Source organism: Dipodomys merriami, unplaced genomic scaffold, assembly GCF_024711535.1.
Source record: "Dipodomys merriami isolate MVZ:Mamm:240054 unplaced genomic scaffold, mDipMer1.0.p SCAF_50, whole genome shotgun sequence".
Taxonomy (NCBI): Eukaryota; Metazoa; Chordata; class Mammalia; order Rodentia; family Heteromyidae; genus Dipodomys; species Dipodomys merriami.
In genome coordinates, this window is record NW_027206069.1 from 10386200 (window position 1) to 10406540 (window position 20341).

General features: G+C 46.0%; 1 protein-coding gene across 4 annotated transcripts in view; it reads left to right on the top strand.

Moving 5' to 3' along the window:
• The window catches only part of LOC138810518 (tetratricopeptide repeat protein 7B), a 211938-nt gene that overhangs the window by 146137 nt on the left and 45460 nt on the right, over positions 1–20341 (top strand). For 2 of the 4 annotated variants that reach the window (XM_069997742.1, XM_069997745.1), the window contains 3 exons: positions 7648–7764; positions 14232–14329; positions 19025–19189. In XM_069997742.1, coding sequence (XP_069853843.1) covers positions 7648–7764; positions 14232–14329; positions 19025–19189 — 380 coding nt within the window. The remainder of the gene's footprint in view (positions 1–7647; positions 7765–14231; positions 14330–19024; positions 19190–20341) is intronic. The other 2 variants (XM_069997743.1, XM_069997744.1) reach the window with 1 other exon arrangement.

The window sequence follows — 20341 nt, forward strand, 5'->3', positions numbered from 1 at the left end:
AAAAATATAGCTAGAACGATGGGGGTGTATTCCAGATTGTTGACACTTCGACTGAAATGAGAGGCAAAATGTAACCGATATGGGCACTGGCAGGAGTTCCTACCTATCACAAAGAGGAGGCACTGTTAGGTCACCCAGGGGTGCACTTAGCTCACCAGAGTCAGACACATGTGTCCCCAGCTCTACCTCACGCATGGCCACCCATGGGCAGCTAAGGGGCTATGAAGCCCTGAAGGAAGAGACGTCTCCGCTAACACTTCCCATACTTTGGCCACACGAAGCTCTATTTTGCTGTGTAAATGTGGTCTTGCTTTCCCATGCTAGTAGATCTGAGCATCTGGGGTGGGACAGTGCAGCCCCCTCCCACTGAGAGTGAGGCCCGATGGGGAGGAAGGCTGATGGGCTCCCCATGGGCTGGACTAGCTGCGTCTCCTTCCATAGCAGTTGCTGGTGTTCAAGTCCTCCACTCCAGGAGAGGACTCCTGTGTTAGGAGACACAGACTTGGTGCCCCACAGACTCATGGGCTCACCCGGCAGGGATCAGACCTTGTTGAACTTTGTCACGGCATTGGTTTTCCATCACAGTGACTCAGCCCGCAAGCACAGTTTGATTTTTGCAGAGACACGCCATCTTCTAAGATGACCTTCCTGAGAAACTCAGCCAGGAGAGTCAGGATCCTAGCAGCACATACTAGGCCATCAGAAATGTGAATGAGGTTGGGCTGGGAAGGTGGCTCAGTGGTAGAGCGCTTGCCTTGCATGGATGAGGCCCTGGGTTCAATTCCTCAGCACCACATAAGAAAAAAGAAAAAAGCTGGAAGTGGCGCTGTGGCTCAAGTGGTAGAGCACTAGCTGAAGAGCTGAGGGACAGCACCCAGGCCCAGAGTTCAGGCCCCATGACCAGACCCCCCCCAAAAAAAAGAAAAGAAAAGAAAAAAAGAAATGTGAATGAGGTGAATTTCCTTCAAGTTTCATTTGAACTTGAAAGAATCCCTTGTCCCCTTCAGAGGGGTTGGCTAGATGGCATTGGAGACACACTCCTCCTAGAGCAGAGCTAGGCTGCACGTGGCCTGCTTTGCCCTCCCTTGCAGACCGTCTGTTCCCAGCTGACTCATCTGGCTTCAAATCTCCATCTCTGCTCATCGCCACATGCTTTTGGCACATAGCTTTTCATTTCTCTTACCTTCTGATGTATTGGCTGCCAAACCATCTTCTCTATTTAAAATTCCATTTCAACATACTTCCCTCCCCCTCCCCCTCTCGTCTTTCTTTTACCTGGTGACAGATGCTCACTTTCCTTCAAGTGGTTGGCAGGCAGCCCTGCTCTAGCTCTGTGGGCCAGTTCCCTGGCTGCGAGAGATGGGGGAAGTATTAGGGGCCCCATGGCCAGTGCCCCACTTGGGCAGTGCCCACAGGCTTTTCTGCACAGCTGCTTTGCATCTCTGCCCATATCCAGTAGACTAACAGAGGGAGGGCTCTGGCATACTGAGCCCTAGAGCTCACCACCACAGAGCAGCCCAAAATAACAAGTGTTCATTTGGTTCCTGTGATTTTATTTCTAAATGTGCTGCTATGAATGCAACACTCAGATTTGCTAATTAACAAGGGTTTGTATTCGAGTGCCCATGACTTCTTTGAGATGTATTCAACAGGTACATTTTTTTATACTGCCAAATATGATTCAGAGGGAATTAGAACTCTAGCATTACTTCAGACTCTTCTAAGTCATTTTCATTGATAGCTCTTCATCAGAAAGTTTTGTGAAGCATATTGAATTTCAGAATTTAGAAATATATGCACCATTTTCCCCTTTATATTCCAAGTCTGGAATCTGTCAATAAGCCCAACATGAACCTGAACAACAAGAGTTAGGTATGGCCAAGTACTTGCTCCTGAAATCCTAGCTACTTAGGCAGCTGAAATATGAAGATCAAGGTTCAAACCCAGCCCAGGTAGAAAAGTCTATGAGACTCTTATCTCCAATGAACCAGCAAAAAACTACAAGTGAAGGTGTAACTCCAAGTGGTAAGAGCCACAGTCTTGATTGAAAAAGCCAGGTGAGAGCAAGAGGCCCTGAGTTCAAGCACCTACCAGCACACATGCATGCACATGCACACACTCGCATGCGTACACACACACACACACACACAGAGTCAGGTACAGATATGAGGATCTAGTAGGTTAGGCAGATTCCGGGGCCACGATGTCTTCCTGGGGATAGCCACTAGATGATCAACCTAGCCTGGCAAATGCCACTTTGACTCATTTCCTACAATTAGCAATGAGCAGTCACAATGCCACATCCTCAGAGCCCCACTGGGCTGGCTATAGGTCCTTTCCAAGCTCTACATGAAGCTAAACATGTTCATTATTTCCAGAATCATCTTGGAATTTTTATTAAAAAAATCATTCTAGAAATTGGTAAAACATCTTTATTAGGGTTATTGAAAAGCAAAACTTGGATGAATTGGATTCTTTAGATACCAAGAATTTTAGATGTATCCTTTGGGATAAAAGGCAAGTCATGATCACACACCCATAAATAAATGTCACCATCCTTTAAAGAACCTGGTATGGGATATTCTAAGAGCAGAGGCCAAGGGCCCAGTTCCTCCCAAGTTTCAGAGCTGCAGTGTAGCCTGACTATACCAGAAGTCCTTAGAGAGACAGGGACGGTCCCATACACCATGTTGTAGTCTGTACAGCATCTAACCTAGGGCTTTAAATATTTGGCAGTGGATTAGAACATGTTATCCATCTTCATTAGTGTCAATAGTATCCTGGGATTGGAACTCATTCTCCTATGTTTCGTGTTCAGTACTTGGAGTCAGATAGACTTGGGGTTAAAAATCTCTCTTCTGCCAATCCCTAGTAGTGTGAATTTAATTGCAGGGTGGCAGTAAGAATCGGTGATTAAATATTAAAATGTCTGGCAGCTGCTATTGTTACTCTTAATATTTTACTTGTCTTTTCATGAGAATTACCCGACTTGAGAGCTTGCTTTTCTGCAGTTATGAACTCTCAAGTGTTTTGTAATTGCATTTCCATCTGAGAGGTTTTACTCTGACCCTTCAAGGCTGCTTTCCTTCAGTGAGGAAGTGCCATTTGACCTGTCTTGATGATGAGTAGGTACTTAAAGGGCAGAAGTGAATGGATGAGAAGACATTCCAGACATTGGGAGCAGCATCTCCAAAGTCCCAGGGTCACAGAGGCATGTGAGACATGGGGAAGATGGCCGAAGCTCAGGTGGGGGTTTGTAGGATGAGCAGGGAACCAACTCCTTGGTGGTCATGCCTGCGGACAGAGGCGGATCACAAAGGACCATTGTAGATGATGCTTGATTGACATGACGAGCACTGGAATCTGATTACTGTTTTAGTATAGTCAAGTCTCTGAGCAAAATATTTTAAAGTTTAGAGCCAGGTGTAAGGGGTGGGAAGACAGTATCGGCCAGCACGTGCCTTCTGACTGGAGTCATGAGTGGGCTCACCCTGCCAGGCAATCCTGCTGCTCTCTGTATCAGCAAGGTGATTAGACATATTAAAATGGGGAGAATGCTGGTTTTGTCCCAAGCTTTTTCATCATTGTGTTTTTGTACCAGAGTTCCCTCACTAGAGTGTATCTTTAATATCTTTGGGTAGCAATCACCTGGGTCCATCCCAGTCAGCATTTGTGTAGCCCACATTTCTGTGCTAACAAAACTCACATTCCAGCCCACCAGATGTTTTCCAAGAGCCTCGAAATGCCAGTGTGGCAGATCTTACGACAGCAATCGCCAGTTCTGCATTCAGCATTGTTTCTCACCTCATAGACCAGCTAAGGTCTGGGGAGAGGCTGAGAAAGTGATGCCATCTTTCCCTTCTTGTCTTCAAGTGTTCACAAGATGTCAGGCAGGCAGCAGAAGGCTGGCTCAAGGCTCGCAGCTTCTCCCTTCTGCCAGGCTCTTTCATGCTACTTCTTCCTGCCTCACTTCCAAGTGCCTTCTCCATCATTTGTGCTCAGTAATTCTACCATTGTTCTTCCTGTCTGCTTCTCTTAAAACCAGCCCACACCTTTTCAAGTGCATTTCCTGAGGCAAGTGTGTGAAAGCTGTTATTTCATGTTAATTAGAAGTTCTTTTTTCAGTCAAGAATCCTTACACAGGAACTGTTAGCCCAAGCTGAAGCTTAGAAACACACTCTGGCCTTTTGTACTCTGGGTGCAGTGAAAGGAATTGTGCTAATTGCTGTGAGGGCTTCTAGACTACCTACTGGGCAGGGAAACCCTCCCACCACCTCCATGGCCCTACTCTGAGCCTGGCTGAGCCCGAGGAGCTCAAACTTTCTCCATCTACTACACCTATGGGACCTCATGGGTCCCCACAGTCCTAAGGGATTTCCTTTGGCCATAGTTACTTGGCAGCCATGCTTCTGAATAGATCTTTACCAAAGACAGACAGGTAACCACTTGGTAGCTTTTCCTGCCCCTGTCACTCACCTCCCAGTTAACCTGAGTTTGCTGGGACAGTTAGGCGGAAAATTGTCTCTGAACACAGACAGACGCTGTCAGGAGTCAGCTTATAGTTCCTTTAACACCCTTTCGCTCCCCAGGGAGACCCTGTATGGTTGTCACTCCCTGCAGGCATCCTTGCTAAGGCTTCAGGGAATTTCTGCTCCTTTAGATGCTGTAGGGCAGGACCTGAGTCTGGCCGCTCATCTAGCCTGATTCTTTATGCTCACCGGCTTGTTCACCAAGGACTCCATTCTTCACATCGCTTGGCCTGTCACCCCATCAGCCTAGGTTCTGCCTCCATACCCGCAGACTTCCTGTGTTCCACTGGGAGGAAGTGGCTGGAACTGAGCCTTCTTAAGCTGAGACAGAAGCAGGGTGGTCTGTTCTGCTGCTTCTCCCTCAGAGGAGAAGGCTCAGCTCTGCCCAGTTACCTAGGGTGAAAGCATTACATCATGTAGGGCTAAGTTCCATCACTGGAAGTTCACTTTGATGCTGTCTGTTTCTCTGCCAAGTAAAGAATTAAGGGAAGTATAGTAAAGCAGTGAGTATATTGAAATGGAAAATAGAGTACAGACTTTGCATAGGACCAAGAGTTCATCATGGTCTTCTGTGAGGGCAGTTGTTATAGTTGTTATAGCAGAGGGCTCACCCCATTTCTCTTCCCTTGTGTGGCCTTCCTTTCTCTGTCTTTTTGCTGATTGCTTGATAGTTTGTGTGTCCACCTTTCTGGCTCTTTTTGTTGTTTCTCTTATCTCTGGGCACATGTGTAGAAGTAAATCCAGTTGGTTATGTCTGGTTGATCAGGATCAAGGATTACCTCATTACTAATGTAGGATTTTTGGTTCGTTTTGTTTTTTGCCAGTCCTGGGGCTTGAACTCAGGGCCTAAGCAATGTCCCTAATGCTTCTTTTTGCTCAAGGCTAGCACTCTACCTCTTGAGCCACAGTGCCACTTCCAGCCTTTTCTGTTTATGTGGTGCTAAGGAATTTAACCCAGGGCCTCATACATGCAAGGCAAGCATTCTACCACTGAGCACCCTTGATGTAGGATTTTAAGCAGAAACCCAGGGCATTATGGAAAGAAGCGCCATTTTGAGCAGGAGCCTGAGGCACTATGGGAACCATGGTGAGCCACGTTATGGACCATAATGAGCCACCTTGTCTGCTACATGTTATGTACACCATTTTCTATGCCTATCTACCTAACAGTCTCTGTTTCTTTCTCTCAATGTATTGACTTACTATGGTTTATAGAGAAGGTAGTCAGTGAACAGATGTGGATACAAGGCCCAGTGATGCCAGGTGCCAGCGGTTCACACCTGTAATCCTAGCTACTCAGGAGGCTGAGATCTGAGGATTGCGGTTCAAAGCCAGCCCAGGCAGGAGAAGTCCGTGAGACTTTTATCTCGAATAAACCACTCAGAAAACCGGAAGTGGCACTGTGGCTCAAGTGGTAGAGCCCTAGCCTTGAGCTGAAGAGCTCAGGGACAATGCCCAGGCCAAGTTCAAGACCCATGACCAATCAGGGAAAAAAAACCCACTGAGCTCAGCACTGTCCTAGGTTCTGTGGAGGGAGGCCAGAGAGAGGGCAGTCAGGGACCCGTATACTGAAGATGATCCCATCCAGAAATCAGATGGCATTAGCACAAAGCCTTAGTGATAAACACCGCCTGCTGAGAAGGGTGGTTACACAGATGACTCTGACAGTGTCTTAAGTGCCACATGCAAGCCTGGCACATAGGAGGCCCTTGATAAGATATAGCTATTTGGGCTGGGAAGGTGGCTCAGTGGTAGAGTGCTTGCCTCGCATGCATGAGGCCCTGGGTTCGATTCCTCAGCACCACATACACAGAAAAAGCCGGAAGTGGTTGCTGTGGCTCAAGTAGTACAGCACTAGCCTTGAGCTGAAGAGCTGAGGGACAGGGCCCAGGCCCAGAGTTCAAGCTCCACAGCTGACCAAAAAAAAAAAAGATGTAACTATTCCTTCTCATTATTATTATTATTATTATTATTTGATCTATTATTATTAACAACAGACTCAAGTTGCTAAGGACATGTCAGGTAAAGAGATAGAGGTGTGAAAGTGGCTAGTGGAAGATTTATTTGATTAGGAGATGAAGAAGTGTGGCCTAGCAGAGGTCCCAGTTGAGAATGTGGCACATACAGTGGTAGAGTGCAGGGAGAGGCAGGGATTTATGCTGGGAGGAGTAATGCGTCTAACAGGACACACGCACAGGATAGGATAGCAAGATGACAGCCTTGGAGGACTAGAGAAGAAAGCAGTAAGGAATCATTACTGTTTCTCAAGCTGGGCCTGAAACTGATTGTTAGAGGTCTTTAGAGTAAGATTACTGGGAGTTGAAAAAGCCTAGGAATAGGAAAAACATAAAGAAATTGGTCTGGTTTCCTTCTAGAATTTTCTTGAGGATAGGAGGATAGGAGTGATGAGTCCATGGACCAACAGAACTGATTTATAATCAATAGGCTGACATCTAAATAGAAACAGGAGAATTTGTAGTGGGATCTGGCTGAGGGTATAAGCGAAAGTTCTAAGTTGGCACTTAGAAGGTCTGGACAGAGGCTACTGGTGGCAACACAAATAGGAAAGCAATCTCTGAGTGATCCTGAAGGGAATTCAGATGTGTCCCCTAATAGCAGGGCTAGGGGGGACCAGAGGCCCCCTTTCCTGATGCACCCTCAAGCAGGCTTTTGTAGCTTCTCCACATAAGCATCATTCCAGAAGGTTATCTGCAGATATTTATATCAACTGAGTCATATCTGCTGTGTCATTTTGTAAATAAATCTAGATTCACTTTTAATAAACTTTTGAAGCTTCACAAGTACATTGGCTTTGTTCTAAAGAAGCATACTCTTAATAAATCCCCATGTTCCAAATAAAATTGGCCACTCTAGTACTTCTGACCTGACCACAATTCGTCATCGTGTGTTTACATTTGCCTCTGTGCTAAGACTTATGCAAAGCTCTCTATTGAGCAGTGGTTTCTAGGATCCTTGGCCCTGCTGCTGCGTCCCCTGGTCTGATGTATGGGTGTCTCCATTTTAACATGGCCCAACCCGGGCCAAGCTCTCCTCTCCATCTGGTTTGCGGGGTGGCTTCAGCTTGAGCTGTTATCTTCTTGCTTGTCTCTCACTGCAGACTACTGTTTTCCAAAGTGAAGTTGGAGTCGCTCTGCCGGGGCCCGGACGAGGCACTGCTCACCTGTAAGCACATGTTACAAATATGGAAATCCTGCTACAACCTGACCAACCCCAGGTAAGTGCCAGCAGTGCCTCTTTTGTGTGGAGTTTACCTGAGTTCCCACCTATCAGGGACACCTGCACCCCCAGTGGCCACAAGCAGCAGACAATGTTTTAAGGAACTTTTCTCCCACTGGCTGATGGAGCCTCTCAGGTATGCGTTGCTTTTGCTGCTGTGGTGTGACCCATAGGCTCAGTTCACAAATGACCTCTCTGATTTCTCTTTACCAGCCATTAACTCCTGTGAAAAGTCTCACTATCTTTCTAGTTTATGTATAGCCCAGTTAATGATGTATTCCAGTGGGGTTCTTTAGAACACCTTCTGTTTAAGAACAGCCTGTGTCCTACGAAGGGAAAGGAAAATTGTTGTTAGCATAATATACAATTTTCAAAGTTAAATCCATGACTAATATAAGATAAACACATATCATAGATCTTATTTGCCTTATTAACTAATGAAGGACCAAGTACACTGTTAAGATCTACTCAGAAACAAATTTAGATAGATATCCATGGGCAGAAATGCTGAAATAAATTTGCAAACAGAAGCAAAACCATATCTAGGCAACGACAACCATATCCAGGGTAAAGATCAATTGTGGCTATATTACACAGACCCATTTGTCTTACTATCAGTTTTCTGCAAGTTAACTTCTGCTTCTTCAGAGTTCTAGAGTAGATTAGTCAACAGGAAGTCAGATGCCACCCTTTAGAATCAGCTGATGTGGGGAAGAGCAGCCAGACAACCCCCAGCAGTCTGCCAAGAGACCTCCAATCGTCCATTTGCTCAAGACTGCTGCCCTGTTAAGGAAGATGGACTCAGTGATTTGAGTGCATGTACACGAATATCTTATGGTATATTCACAGTGAGATGTGCCTATAAACTATAGTGTGCTCTGAAGAGTCAAAAGCCTGAAAAGATGTCATTCAGATGGGAAGTGAGAGCCAAGGGTGTGACCTGCCCAACCCAGCCAGGGAGGAGACAGGCTAGTTGGCTGATGGCTGTAGTCTGCAGAGACAGCCAGATGAATGATGGGATGCAAGTTAGGTAACAGCAAATGGAGGAGAGTTTCTGCCACTAAAAAACGAGTGTTTGAAACCAGGGCCTATGAAGGGGATGTAAATTGGTGTCAGATGAGCCAGGAAGCCCAGACTGGCGAACAAGCCTGCTGAACAGCCTGCCCCGACAACAGCCGGCCCCTTACGAGAGTCCCTTTACAGCTACTACCTGTGCCACGTCCCTGCTGCCCCAGGCTGGCCTTTCTCTTGGTGAGAGGCAAGTAATTCCGAGTCTGGCCGCTTCTCTTTCATAGGTTTGATCCAAAAGTAAAAGATGATTTTCATTTAGAAGAGGTCTCTCCTTGTCTAAGTCTTAAGCAGAAATAGAAACTGCCTATATTCATCTCCCCAGAAGGCCCCTACTCCCACCCCATTAGTAGTGTCAAGACTTGGGGTGGCTGCCTGGTACCCTGGGTGCAGCAGTCACTGCAGCTGGCTGCCTCCATGCTGGAGCACACCCTTTGCCTGTCTCTCCTTTCCAATGGAGAAAATAAACCCATCAGCTCTCGCCTTGCCAATTCTCCCTCAGTTCTCCACACCTCTCCCACCTCCCCACATTTCCTCCCACTTAGCAACCAAGAATATTGAATGTGAGGAGAACAAAATAGCAGAATTGGAAAGCCTTTTGAAAATACGTAACCAAATGTCTGGGCTCTGTGCATGCTTCTTCCATTCCCTGAAGGATCTTTCAGTGCCAGAACAGGAAGGACCAGCCACCCCCCACTCTTCCCCCTGACACACACAGCTTGATGGGGCGGTCACCTCCTAACGCCCTGGGTCCGGGCAAGTAGACTGAGAAGCGCCTTACTAAAGAGCTTCCTGTTGGTTTAAACATTCTTTTTTTTTCTAGGTGATAAATAGATGTTTTCTCTCCAGCTGTCACCATTTAGCTATGTTCTTGTGTTGCGGGTGAGAAAGTGACCCAGGCCGGAGCGTGAGGCCTGTAGCGGGAGGGCTGGCCTCTGCCAGGTTCTACCCACTCCGCAGCCTCCTGATGTGCCAGTGTGGCCCCAGCAGCCTAGGCTTAGCCTTCAGGGCACGTGGGGCTTTTAGAAAAGGGCAGAATCTCAGGAAGAAGCATCCTTTCCTAAAAATAAAGTACACTGAAAATTGAGCAGCAAATTTTGGCAGGAAGCAGTTGGTTTCCATCCGGAATAGGTTCCTGCTGACTTCCTGGCTCCCGAGCCCCAGCTCTACGCATGCCCAGTGGTAGTGGGCCCTGTGCTACAACCTGTCCCTGGGTTTCCTAGTCTTGCCCAGGCTCTTCCAAGGCTATCCTGAGGTTTCACACAGAGCCTCAGAGGAGGCCGGAGGAAGAGGTGGGGAGCATCAGTGAGTGGCCAGATCCTGACTATTCTCAACAGTTTGGTTTCTCATGCTCCTCCTGTTCTTCCTCCTCCTTCTCCTCTTCCTTCTCCTCCATCTCTTCCTCCTCCTCCTCCTTCTCCTTCTTCTTCTTCTTTCTTGTTGCTGGTTGTAGGGCTTGAACTCTGGGCCTAGGTGCTCTCCCTGAGCTCTTCAGCTCAAGGCAAGTGCTCTACCACTTGAGCCACAGCACCACTTGTAGTTTTCTGGGTGATTTATTGGAGATAAGAGTCTCATGGACTTTTCCTGCCCTGGCTGGCTTTGAACTGAGATCCTCAGATCTCAGCCACCTAAGTAGCTAGGATTACAAGTATGAGCCACCGGCGCCCAACTTTTCTTCATTCACCATATGAACTAGTCACTGAACTGGGCCTCAGAGAACTGGGCCAGTAGGGTTCTACTACAGTGGTAGAGCCTGAGTCTTACTCTGAGAAAAATGGTAGGGGCATTCTTTCTAATATACATTTGGTGAAGTAATGGTCATTTCAGATGCCTGGGTTTTCCTTCTCTAGGTCTTGTGTGTATGATAGAAAGCTGCCTCCTGTCTCCTCTCCATAGTGAAGTGTAAAGCTCCTTCAGTTCCTGCACACATTCACTTGGTCACTCAGGACCGTGTGCATGTGACCAGAATCGAAGCAGAAAGTCACAGCGTGATCTCTATATCGGTATTACAGTGGGTCAGCTAGGGACAGTAATGACTGCTGTCACCAAAACATCTCCATGCCAGTACTGTCCTAGGTCATTTAAGTATTGCCTTCCATCCCTGCACTAGTAGCCTTGCAAGATTAGCTATTGTAATCTCCATTTTATAGGAAATGAAATGGAAGCCAAAAGAGGCTAAATGAATGTGCCTACATTTTCCCAGTAACCAAGCAGTAGAGCTATGACTCAAACCAAGTCTGTCTAATATAAAGGCTCTTTCCATGACAGCATGCTGCCTCTTGAAGTGACAGTTTCCTTGTCTTTTTAAAAATTTTATTGTTAACTACTTCTCCCCACTCCTCTCCTTGCTGCTACTTGAACCAATCATCCCTATTATTTAACCATAGATTGGGAACTCCATGGTTGGAAAAAAAATGTCTTCTTCCTAAGTCTTGTTTCAACCCCTTTACAGCAAATAAGCTTTACCGTTAGAACAGACTTCTTTCATTCTAGCCTCCATCAGAAGTTGGAAATCTTATTTCATATTAATAGTCCCCAGCATTTAGAGATAGCTTTTCTTTTTAAGGCGTTGCTCTCATTTCATCTTCAAAGATGACAGAATGGATGAATGTCATGTTATCTCATACCTGCTTTACTGATGAGAAAGTTGAGACTCAGGGATATCTGAGAACCTGCGTCAGTCTTAGAATCCAGGCCTTGGAGGCTTGCAGGAAAGCAGGAGCCCCTCCCACCTGTCTCTGCTCTGGTTTTCTGTGCCAGCCCCTCCCTTACACCCAAAATTGATCATGTGCCATGCACTGGAGGTGGAAAGAGGCAAAGCTGTGACAAGAACTCCAGGGGTTTGATCCACCTCCACCACTGACTCCTGTGTTTAGCCTCTGTATGGCTGTGGAACACATAATTTCTGAGGGGAGCTTACAATTTCCAGTATAAATTTAACCATCATTAGAATATACATTGAATTTTCATTCCTAATAGAAAAAAAAAAGTTCCCTGGGCATTTCCATCTATACATACAGACATTTCTAGCTTCAGTACCATGGGTTGAGGGTCCTTTCAGTTTTGCTCCCTAAACTGTTCCCTGGCACCACTGACCAGACTTAACTTTTCTCTCTTCCCTGGGAAATGCTCTAGCAACCTAAGGACCAATGAGAGAAGGGGATAGATGATAGATGGCTCATCTGTCAGCCTAAGGATCAATGAGAGAAAGAGAGAGGTGGTAGGTGGGTCATGGCGGGAAGGTGCCCAAGCAGATAGTGTCCCAGAGGGAGAGAGGAAAGTGACTTTTAAATTTACATGAGATGGACTGGTCAGAGTGAGAGACTTAAGAGGACTAAAGGTGGGGCAGTGCCCACACTTGGCCCCTTCACCCCATGGAGAAAAGGGGCATTTGCCTTTGCCATGCAAATCTCGATTGGTTAAAACTCTGCACTAAGTCAATGAAGAACTAAAGATGGCTTGAAGCATCCAGCATCCATCACAAATACTTAATTATTTCTAGAGATTAAGCATTCAATATGGAAACAAAAGCATCCCCACTTTAAATAGCTAATTGGTGCTTGTACACCAATTGTCTGTGGGAGACAAGCCAAGAAATTGAGCTGAATGTGGGTAGTCCCAAATATACATCTGTGGGCAGGTATATTTATGACACTTGGCTTGTACCTAGAAGCTAGAACTCTCCAGAATTCTCTATCTATACAAACTCATTCCATCCTTACACAGTTCTGTCCCTTCTTCGGAGGGACTTCTCATTCATTAGTGACAATGGTAGTATGAGAGCCATGATCCCCTTTCCGGGTTCTAGAACCCCAATTTCTGAATCCTGTCAAAGTAATACATATGACAGTGAGGCTCAAGCTATAAAACGAGGTGAAATGAAAGCCTATGACACTATGGCTGGAACAACCCCAGGTGTGGCCACTGACTTTCCAGACAGCTCCTTCCATGAAGTGGCAGCTCCTCACCATGTGTCCTGAATTTTAGTAACACTAGTAATAATAACAATGATGATAAGGCACGGTATTTTGCAACAAAGTCTTCTTAAAACCCTTTCAAATGAGGAGTTATGGTAGCATTTGGATAATCAATCTTGGTTGTTATGGTAAAGATGCTACATGAATAGAATGTCTACTCATGTCTACTCAATGTCTACCAATTTTCAGTTACTTTTCTGATTAATGAAAACATATGCATACTTTTATGTTATCTTTAGTCAGAGTCATTATAGTTTCTCAGTTGTAGAAATAATTAATAGCACAGTTTCCAAAAACAACAACAACAACACTGTTTGGGATGATAAAATAAGTAGGGGCTGCCAAAAAGTCTACATGGAAGGATGCTTCCTCTGTCCTGTGGGTTTCTCTAACTGCATTACTGGATGTGGAAATTACAGCCTGTAAACTATATTAAGTTTCATACCAAATCTTGTTTGTACTGCCTTTAGCAACAGCTGCATGCAGGAAGGAAACTGTGCCCCTTTATTGTGGAATTCAGGCATCTTAGCACCAAAACCTCACTCCTGGAGCCCCCAAAATAGATTAAGGGGATAATAGGAGAGAAAAAAGCAATGATTTTTACTTACAAGCTTCAAAAAGGTCTTTTGGTTAGTGGTTTATATGGGCTAAGATCCTTTAACTGTTTCCTTCTCAGGAAGGCCTTGCTATGGTAACATGTGACATGGCTGAATGGTGCTATACTGGGTTGGTAGGCCATGCTGGGGATAAGGGTCAGTGAAGGTGGGCAGGGCAGGAAATGGGAGCAAATGGCAGTGGGGGTGGGCAATAAAACCCTGCCCTATGCTCCCCAAATCCCTCAGACCTCCCTTTCCTCAGTTGTTAAAGAAAATATTACCCATGTGATCCAGCTGAAAGACTGGCTCGTGCTCCCGAACCATCACTCTGAAAAGCAAGGTTCTGGGGCCCTTGAACCTAGTATCTGCCCCTGAAATTCTCACTTACCTGGTCTGGAGATGGAACCCTGGCATCAGAGGGGATTGGGGGGGAAAAACTGTGGGTGACCTACATGGCACAGTGGCTGGTAGAGGCGTGTCAAGGGGTGGTATGATCAGGAGCTCCATGAATTCTAAGCATCACAGGACAAAATGCCAACCAGTCTCTCATTGCCCAGTAGATGAGAAAACGCATGAAGTGTCCATTTTCGTCTCTTATTATGACGGAGTAAAATCAGCAAGGATCTGTGGGTGTGGGTTAAGCCGTATTAGGGATACTGAATGCTGGAATGAGGCCCAGGCCAGGCCTGGCCTGGCCTGGCACGGGAAGCCTCTTTCCCATGTAAAAAGGACCTTCCAGCATGCCCCTCAGGAGTCCGAAGAGGTTGGATCTCTCTGCTCCCTTCCCACCTTCCAGGTGACTGACATCCCAATGTGTTTTGCAGTGACTCTGGACGTGGTAGCAGCCTCTTAGACAGAACCATCGCTGACAGACGACAGCTTAATACAATCACTTTGCCAGACTTCAGCGATCCTGAGACAGGTGAGAATCAAAGGCCAGGGGGGATGAAATGGTGCTAGCAGTATGCAGGGCTGGGCGCCACGTGGTGTGCATGAAATCACCAGGGCCTCGGGATGAAGAGAGTTCCTCACCCAAACGGGGGAGATTTGGTTTGAGGTAGATTTCCTCCAATGGTTATCCAAGTGTTGGTTCAAGGGGTGTCGGGGGTTAGGGGGTAGAGCTAGTCATGATAATATATGTTCATCACAGTGCTGAAATCTGGGTTTTCCACCTATTCTGGGAACTTAAAATTTGGAACTAAAGTTGGATGGTTTCCATCCCCATCAGGTTTTCTTCCGTTCCTCTAGTTTCCCTCTAGGCTTCAGCCTCTGACTGCTAATCCGATACGCATTTAAATACACTTGTACCCATGTGTGGAGTGGCAGGGAGCTGCTGAGCCCCCTGGGCTGGTTCACTGCCCTTGTGGAGGCCTAGAGCACACACTGCCTCTCAAGCAAACATTTCCACCCCTGACTGAGTACAGGGGAATAAGGATGTCTCCCAATAAGCCGTTCCAACCATAATGCCAAGCGCAGTTTGGGAGACTCAGCAGACTCACAAACTTAATGAAATTCACTTGGCGTAGCGCCTCAGAGGTAGTTCTAGAACATCATTTAGAACCCGCTCCTGTCACATCTTCACCCCTAGAGGACCCTTAAGGCTCCATCCCTGTCTAATGGGCCCGGTCTTTGGGGAACTGGCCTTGCAAAAGGAGCCTTAAGGTCCCTTTTCAATCCTTGTGCCATACCCCAACTCCCAAGACAAAACCTTGCAAAGGAAGTTGGGCCTACCCACCCTGGGAAAGCTGACCCCACCTGGGTGGGAGGAATGGGGCTTTGGGGAGCCCCATCTGGTGGTACTTGCAGAGCCTGCATTCTTGCAGAAGCTCTCCTCCACAAAGTGAAAGTCAGCCTGAGGAATCAGATGCAAGGCCCCGGGGCGCTGGGTCAAAACACTGCTAGGTATCAATCAGGAGCAAGTGGCTCACCCCTGTAATCCTACAGGCTACTCAGGAGACTGAGATCTAAGGATCACAGTTAAAAGCTAAACTGGGCAGGAAAGTCTGTGAGACTCTTAGCTCCACTTAATCACATAAAAGCTGAAAATAGAGCTGTAGCTCAAAGTGGTAGAGCACCAGCCTTGAGTGAAAAAGCTAAGAAACAGTGCCCAGGCAGGCCCTAAGGTGTAGCCCCAGTACTGGCACATTAAAAAAAAAAAAAAAAAGTTGGACACTGATGGCTCATGCCCATAATCCTAGCTACTCAGGAGGCTGAGATCTGAGGATTGCAGTTCAAAGCCAGCTTGGGCAGGAAAGTCTCTGAGACTTTTATCTCTAATTAACCACCAGAAAACTAGAAGTGGAGCCTTGGCTCAAAGTGAAGTGCTAGCCTTGAGCAAAAACCCAGGGACAGTACCCAGGCCCTGAGTTCAGTTCCCACAACCAACACAACAAAAAAAAGAAAAGATGACTAGGCATGAGGAGTGGTGCAAATCTGAACTTAGCTCACTTTGCAGCTGACCAAGCCACAGGTTAAACCCACCCAGTACACACAGCTCCCCTCTCCTCTTTGGCTGTCAGTCATGGGTGAGCATAGACGGAAAGCCAGGCCAAACAGGACTGGCACAGTGCACGGAATTCTATGTGGGGAGGTGTGGTCCTGCCAGGGAGCTGTCCAACTCCTCCCGGTAGCTCAGTCATAAGCTGTAGCCAGGGTGAGGTGCAGCAGAGAGAAGGGAAGCAAGAGACACTTACTATGGTCCTGCAGCGATGTGGACCCTGCTGCTGTGGGCCCCTCTGCTCCTTCTTAGTATCTTGTGAGGACAGTCATGCTAAATCCACACCTCTTCCTTTCCAGCTGGCTTGGACCTTTATTTTCCCAGAGGTCCTGAGATGTGAATGTCACAGCACAATGAAAACAGATAACCACAGGAAGTGAATGAGGCCCTAGTTCATATGCCTCTTCGCCCCTGGGGGCATTTTCCTAGCGCTCTTAAAAGCCACCGTCCCACCCCACAGGTGAAACCTCATGTGTCATGCTGTCCAGGCTGTGTCTGTGGCACAAGCCGTTGCTTCCTCTCCTCCTTTGCCTTAGTGCCATTCATGCAGTCACTCTCTCAAGGAGGGTGGGTCTCCCACTCACTACCTGGGAACCCGGATGTTTGAACCGCTGGTTCCTATGTTCTTCCAGAACAATTGGGGGTGGGGGGGGTTCACTGTCCCCAGGCAGACAGGTCAATGCCATCTTGTGGAACCATTTGAAGGAATCCCTTTCACAAAGCATGTTTGCACACCATCAGTCAAACCAAGGTACCAGAGGAGCAAGAAAATAGAGGTCTATGAGAATCAAATGTGAAATGACAGTATTAGAGAGATTGAAAGATTAGGAAAGTTCACCTAGAAATGGACACGCTGCCTCTGTCTTGGTTTATGAAGCCCAGTGTTATTGGATGTGACTTGTGGGGAGGTGTCAGGAGGAATAGCTCCTCTTACCTTGTTTACACACCTGAGTGGACAACCTGCCTGCAGATCTGGTCATTCCTCACATCTTGATTTCACTTCAAGAAGAAATCCATTGCATAATTCAAAAGCCAGCACTCAAAGCTTCCACTAAGATTTGTTTTTTGTTTCCATCCCTGCACCCGCATTGTCCCTTTCTCCAAAAGCAACCATTTTTCCTAGCTTTTTGTTTACTCTTCTGGTCTTTCTGTATCCAAAGAAGCATACGCACTGTTTCCCATACCCATACATAAGGTATTTTTTGCTGCTAGCCTATCCTGACAATGCCTCTGCCCCATCATAAAGACTCTCCTTATTCTGTTGCAGGGCTGATGTATTCCATGAACTGTGGTTCACTTTACCATCCAGCACCAGCTCAGGCACAGGGGTGTTCACGTGGTGCTGGGGGAGGCTGGCTGATTCCAAGCAGTCACTGTAGCACTGCTCATTTAGAAAAGAGAACAGGGAGGTCAGCATGATTCTGAATTTAACAGAAGTGATTCCGAGATCAGAGTTAGTCTGGGAGATCTCAGCCCTGATGAGTGAATTCTGTATTTAGCACTGGTCTACACCATGCTCAATGCCTAACTGCTTTCCTGAATCCACTTTGAAGGGCACAGGTCTCCCCCCCCCCACCCCCATGAGCAAAGCCACACAAGGCCGACATCAGAAGGGGGCATGCCGAAGAGAGGATGAACTTTTACTGTCTTGATTCTGTAACTGAGCCCCAGCCGGTACCCCCACTCTGCAGACATACTCCCTGATGAGAACAAAGGTCCGCTTTTGGAGTGGTTTGGGGTTTTCCCAGAGTTAACTTTATTCATTAATTAATTTAAATTTCAGTTATGTTGAAATGTTAAATAAATTGAGATGATCAGACCAGAATAGATTATCATAACCTGCCACTAACTTTCAACAGTTACTCCTTTCATCTATTTCTCCTATCCCACACTTGGTTTTTTATAAAGTATTTTAAGACATCATAATTCTGCCTGTTAAAATTTTAGAATGTAGGTCTGACAGATAAAAACTTTAAAACATCCCAGGTCGTTATGCAGTACAGACTGAGTATTCTTGATTCCAGAAGTGAATGGCTAGCTAGGAGTTTATTTTCCATCTCTGAGCTTATCCGTGTGCAGATCTGTGGAATAATATGAGGTAGAACGCACATCTGCAGTCTGGAGACTGGCCAAGTCCGCTGTAGCTAGCACAGCAGAAAGCTCCCCTTAGAGACCCCGATTCCTGTCTGATGCCCTCTGGCTCCCTTTCCCCTACCTCTAGGAGGTTTAGCCAGCCCCAAAGAAGAATCAAATGGAGTGACAATCTTTACTTTGACACTATGAGTCACCGTCTTTTCTTTGCAATAAGTTGGTAGTTCCTTAAATAGAGAATGAAAAAAAATATTATTTTTCTTCCTTTTACTTCAAAACAGGATGTGGGATAAAAAGGATTTGTCTTTAATCATTGGTAGATATTACCAGATACCTACCCAAAACAAAACAATTTTTTTTTCCTAACGTGGAAGCGTGGTGCCCTTTATTGGGACATGTTTCTAGTTGGGAGCTGCAGTGATCTCCACATTGCACAGATCTCACCAGCTGTCAGATATGAAAGCACTAGCTTCCTTTCCAAAATGCACAGAGAGGGCACCCAATCATGGACAGTCTCAGAAAGCCTGGCATGGGAACCATGATCTGTGCCCACACTTCAGGGACTGCTAGTACCTTGGCAAGTATTAGTCTGAAAGTTCACTTTCCATAAATCCTTCTCACACGTAACAAACATATGGAAAGTCAAGTTCTAGCCCTTTTTCCAACTGAAAAATGAATAGTGTCCCACAGACTGCCCTGGGTGCTATAAGTTAAAGATGTGTTGTTTTCACTGGATCACGCTGCTGAATCTGTGCCCAGGTAAATCTGAGTTGTTTTGAATTCCATGATGTTATTGCAGAAAAGTTCAATAACCAGTGGAAAAACAAATTGGTTCTCTTCAAAAATGCACTTTGTATTGTATTGTCCAGTAGAGGGATGATTGTGTATTATTACATGACCTCATTTTCTTTGCAGCATATGTGAGTATATCAAAAGCTAGTTCATTCTTTCCTTGTGTTCCTGAAGAGGTTTTTGTTTTTGTTTTTGTTTTGCTTTTATCTTTTTTTTTTCTCTCTTTTACTTTTTTAGTGTCAGATTCCTCCTCCTCCTCCTCTTCTCTTTCAAGAACTGAATCTCCTCTCCACCTGTTTGTATCTTCTCATCTTCATTCTCATCCCAAACCTGATACCTTTGTGTGGCCCCCCGCAAGTCATGCACTCGGTGACTCGGGTCCCCGCCGGGAGCCCTCTCTCTGTAAACATGGTTTTTCCTTTCTTGTTTGATCTGCTTCATTTGCCTGATGTTTTGTTTTCTGATGATCTTCCAACCTGTAAGCTGGAAAGGAAACTATCAAACTTGTCAGAGAGAAGATCTTACTTATTTTATAATCCAAAACTGTTCAAGGCAGAAGGAAATCTGAGAGTGCAGACATTAGTGCCAGAGTTCCAACCTTGTCTGAAAAAGTGAAGGAGACCAGGCCTGAGCTGAACAAGCAGAGCTTGTGGAAGCACCACTTCCAGCTCTTGTGTCCTTCTGGGCTTTCCTGAAGTTGATATAAATGCATAAAAGTAATCCTGCTGAAGAAAAAATTAAAGTACAATGTCTTACAAATCATCATTTAAGTCTGGGTTTCACTTTCAAAGTTAATTTACTCCAAACAGTATATAATAATGGAGGCTATATTCTAAAGCTAAAGGTCATATATCTTGTCAGACATTGCTGTGAGTTTGAATCACACGTGGACCTGTCAGAACTGCCAGGCCTCTGGCCCTACCCCACAGGGCAGCCCAGAAATCTGCTCTGTAGGCCACCCCTGTGTGACCCCACAGCTGTGAGTTACGGAACATGCTCTGAGAAGCAGTGCCATAAATGGTTTTCCATTTGCAAGGAAGGAAAATGGAGGATTTGTGTCATAAAACTGTGTAGGGAAATTGGATAGCATTTTAGCTTAATCTTGCTTTTAAATAATACAGAAATTTTGAAAGGCTACTTTGGGGAGTTCCAGGACCAAAACAATTTAAAAAAATCCAAACCACGACCACCACCACCAACAACAACAACAACAAAACCCCCAAATCCCTTTATTAAAATGAAACAAATTGGCTAGCAAGGTCCTTTTAAAGTGACCTAAATATGAATCTCACCAGGAGAGTCCATCCTTGTTTTCTTTTACTCATTTATTTAATGTTCACTTTACTGCCCACACTGCCAGAAAATTTAATCTCTGAGTGTGAGATTTATAAGGGCTCATCGTTGTTCCAAATGCTCAGTCAGATGCTGAGCAAAAGCTCATAGGGGGATTGCTGCCAGAAAGAATGCTTTCTCTGCTGAGCTGTCTTTAGGATTACTTACCATGACCACTGGGCTCACCTGGCCCCTAAGCACACGCGTGTGCATGCGAGCATG